The 4,422-nt window shown below is 37.7% G+C and overlaps 1 protein-coding gene across 1 annotated transcript; it reads right to left on the bottom strand.

Moving 5' to 3' along the window:
- Positions 1-931: 931 nt before the first annotated feature.
- LOC112250500 (lactoylglutathione lyase-like) lies at positions 932-3,274 on the bottom strand. Its single transcript, XM_024420696.2, has 6 exons — positions 3,112-3,274; positions 2,643-2,725; positions 2,153-2,293; positions 1,569-1,636; positions 1,355-1,444; positions 932-1,168 (listed from the first exon to the last, which is right to left on the bottom strand). The coding sequence occupies exons 1-6, from the start codon at positions 3,178-3,180 to the stop codon at positions 1,026-1,028; spliced, it is 594 nt and encodes a 197-aa protein (XP_024276464.1). The 5' UTR covers positions 3,181-3,274; the 3' UTR covers positions 932-1,025.
- Positions 3,275-4,422: the final 1,148 nt, after the last annotated feature.

Genomic DNA, 4,422 nt, shown 5'->3' with positions numbered 1-4,422 from the left:
TATTTCATTGATTCTTGGCTTCATAATACAGTTTCTTATTTTTTGTTGTTGTAGTTTATTCACATCATTTCTCAATTTGCAGTAAGTCTGCCACTCCTTTTGCCCCATCTCTTTCAACTATACCAAATACATCATACCGGTTGTATTTCTGTATTTTTTAAGTTATATATCTTGAAAACGTGATTGCTGACATGCAAATTATTGTGGGACAATATCAACAATGGACTAATGAAACATATACCAACAGATAGTTTTTGGGCAGAGTTTTTTTAATTTAATTTTTTTTTATTTTCTTGAGATATGAAAAAGTATACTCTCAGGAAGCATGTTCCTCAGCTGTGCATGTTTCCTTATGTGGAATAAACAATTATTATCATTGTCAACTTTCTCTTTCTCTGCACTCTTCTGAACAGGAATTCAGAAAGTACCTCAAAACATCTTTTTTTGGCACTGAAATTATACTTATAGTGTACTTGATCACTCACAGCAGAGTTTCATTAAACAAATCAATGGTTCAACTTAAAAACAACTCTAAGTGTATTTTTAATGAATATACTAAAGTACAATTAAAGTATATGAAGTATTTGTAAGTGTGTTTAAGTGTAATGATAATGAACATATAGTATACTAAAACACTGAAAACAATTAATTAAAAATACAATTGTAATAAGTGTGTTAAGTGTAATGATAGGTAACATATAGTTTAAAGACTGAAAATCAATGCATTTTAAGTACACTTGTAATAATTGTATTGAAGTGTAATGATACAATATGTATAGTAAACCTAAGATATACTAGAAAAGTACATCTCGTATTTGCAGTATATTATATGAACTTGTAGTATATTTAAGTATACGTCAGTGTATTTGTAATATATTAAAATATACTTCCGCTATTGTTATTTTAAGTAGGCCTTCAGCGGGTATCTGTATGTGATCCCAATCGTAAGCAAATACTCAATCTTCACCTCTTAATTTCCTCACATAACACCCTTTGGTTCCTCCAATTTCTCTCTTACTTTTTCATCACATCCTTTTTCTGACCAAGTCAGTTTGTACTATCTCAGTTTGACGCTTGGATGACGTTACAGTGAACATGTTGTTTGGACTCAAAATCTCAATCCAGTATCCATCAGGATCCTGTATAAAGGCCAGTCCCTTCATTTTACCTGTGTGGAGAAAGAACTTTGAGTGTTGCATCTACAAATTGAGAGAATACAGATAAAGCAGACTGATTCCAACAAAAGTAAATTGTTATGTATCCTACACACAAATGCATTTTTCAGAGAGACCCTAAACATAACACAAAATAATTGTGTGAGAGGGTTATGTCAGGGAAGAGAAAAAATAAATACCATCATCTGGCTTCTTAACAAATGTTACTCCTTTTTCTTCAAATACTTTGCAGGCTGCATAAACATCAGGTACAGCAATTCCGATGTGCCCTGTATGATAGAGTGGAGAGGAAACATTTAAATAATGGGAAATTGCCTCATGGTGGAAAAGGAAAATGGCTGATCAGTACCACATTGAAAAGGTTGAATTTAAAAGATCATATCGTTTTCTCACCAAAACCTTTTGGCTCAGCGTTTCCGTTGTGATAAGATACATTTTCATCTGATTCAGAGCCCCAGTTGCTGAAAGAGAAGAGAGTAAAGAGAAAAAATATGTCATCACCTTCATAGTATTGCGACACGGTAGGAACCATAGTTTCTAATGAACATAGTAACAAAACAAAAATACAGCGATTGTTTTCAGAAGACAGACGGAAAACAGAGGGACAACTAATGAAACAAATACCGAAAGATCGTTTTTGGGTGAAATCTTTCTTTAACATCTATGAATGGGATACTTAAAAGAGTTACTCATTGACAGCCCACGAGCTACTGATAGCTTGGCGATCTGCCTGTTGGACACCCCTGGTTTGATGTTACTGGATCATCTTCTATTATATTCCATTTTTAAAGTTCACTTCATAGTTCTACTTACTAGCAGATCTGAAATCTATGTGCTTGTGTGCTGACCCACAGGGCACAGACGTCAATTTATTCATACTATTCCAAGTTGGTTCAACATAATTTCATTGAAATGACATGGAAACAACGTTGATTGAACCAATATGAGCCCAGTGAGGTTTTAAGTGGGGTGCCTACTGTGTGAGTTCAATGGTGGCTCGTCGGGAGAAAGTCCATGCTGTCTTGTCCTTTATGTCTGCAGGGATTTCCTTCTTTTCCTCATAACCCAGGAAGTAGAGTGTGAAGCACATTGATGGGAAGTCTATTTTCTGCAGCAACCTGAGGCAAATAGCAATCACAACTGGTTCAACTGGTGGGACAATTGGAGGTGAAGATGGACAATTACAACCCTCAAGGATCAATGAAAAGGTCACTAACATCACATGCAAAAGCAGAGGTTAATTTTTCATAACTCTGAAGCATCCAGTTCAAACCGATCACTCTACATAAAGTTAAAATGGATAGGGCCACATTAACCACAAAGGTAGAAACACATGGGAGAAGTTTTAGTCATAAACATATATAAATCACTATTTCTTGTTCAAGAGAATGAGAACTCATCTAGAGGGGTAGGGTACTAGGCCCGAAGCCCCTGCATCTTTGTGTGAGAGAGACGTCTGGGACTCACGTCATGCCCATGATGCGTGTGTAGAAGTCTAAAGACTTGAGTGGGTCTTTCACCCTCAGCATAGTTTGCTGCAACATGTAATCCTGGGGAGGGACAGAGGGAGACAGAGAGAAGAAGGGGGAGTGTCGGGACGAGTTGTTGCTTGCAAAATATGTCTTGACCCCCTTACTTCTCAGCTATGTTCTCAGCTTGCAACTCTAGAAGAAAAATAAGTACTTAAACTAGAGCCAATACATTACTCAGTATAAGTAATTACATTCTAAGGCCTGGGACTAGTTCCCTAAATGTTTTTTTTCCATTGATATTTGCTATAGGGGCTTGGCTATATAGCGTACAACTCACATAGCTGAGGCCGGAGACTCTTGCTCAACAACAGGTTTGCTGAGACAGACTGTGTCAAGCGAGTAAAATAAACCTACTGTGAATAAGTGACAAAGAAATGCTAGACATTCTACTGCGTGACACTAACCTGGGTGATAGGGTCCCCTTCTTTGCATGCTGCGGACACAGCCTCATCCGTAAGTCCTTTTTCTGTCATTTTGCAGTGAAAGACCAAATTGACAGCAGGCAAATTCACAGGCCGAGTAGCTTGGGATAGGCGCTCCCAAAGCTGACTGTGGCAAGTCGAGACAATTGATAGCGAAGTATGACACTCCCTAAAGTTGGCAGGTAGGAGGGGTTCACAAAGAAATGTAACCGAAAGCACTAGGAGAGTATGTTAGTTATAAGTGTATAACCAATGCCGAGGAGGTGTGCATTGCAATGGAGGCTACAACTGTCAGTATGCCTACTCAGTTTTAAGTGACACAGGACCCTGGCAGAGTAGAGGATTAGGTGCAGAAGGATCTATGACAACTTTCCCTGGTAAATAATACTGTTGGAGCTATAAATGTGTGAAAAAGCAGGCCCTTACGATCCCCACTGTTAGACATTTCAAGAATGTGGAATTGAGTTATGGGTTAGACATGTAAATAACACGGAGGGCCTACACTGTATGTATGGTTGAATTAAATGGAATTAATGATTGAGTAGGCATGATGTAATTAAACATCCTAAAAATATATGTTTTGATAAAAAGCACATTCCTTTACCACTAGAGGTGCTTAAAAATCAATAGTTCAAAATTAGGATATTATTTTTGATGTTGTATCGTTTTGACAAAATAGCAATATTATTTTTGCACTAGTAGGCTTTACCTGCACCAAATTCCCGTATTTTAACTTCCTAGCTTGTTCTCCATCTTCTTTATAAATAGGGAGCCAATTTGTTTTCAACAAATTCCAGTCTTAGCATCTGCTTCATCTGCTTCATTTTTTGCTTGTAAGCTGGAATCAGGAGGATATAATTATGGTCAGATTTGCCAAATGGAGGGGGAAGGAGAGCTTTATATGTGTCTCTGTGTGTGGAGTAAAGGTGGTTTAGAATTTTTTTCCCTCTGGTTGCACATTTAACATGCTGATAGAAATTAGGTCAAATTGATTTAAGTTGCCCTGCATTAAAGTCCCCGGCCACTTGAGCCAATCAGTTGTGTTGTGACAAGGTACAGAAGACAGCCCTATTTGGTAAAAGACCAAGTCATTATTATGGCAAGAACAGCTCAAATAAGCAAAGAGAAATGACAGTCCCAAGTTACTTTAAGACATGAAGGTCAGTCAATCTGCCAAATGGGAAAGTTTCTTCAAGTGCAGTTGCAAAAACCATCAAGTGCTATGATGAAACTGGCTCTCATGAGGACCGCCACAGGAAAGGAAGACCCAGAGTTACCTCTGCTGGAGAGGAT

The sequence above is a fragment of the Oncorhynchus tshawytscha genome, linkage group LG05, assembly GCF_018296145.1.
Source record: "Oncorhynchus tshawytscha isolate Ot180627B linkage group LG05, Otsh_v2.0, whole genome shotgun sequence".
Lineage (NCBI taxonomy): Eukaryota > Metazoa > Chordata > Actinopteri > Salmoniformes > Salmonidae > Oncorhynchus > Oncorhynchus tshawytscha.
The sequence above is the reverse complement of the archived record's forward strand: the minus strand, read 5'-3'. Positions and strand labels throughout refer to the sequence as shown.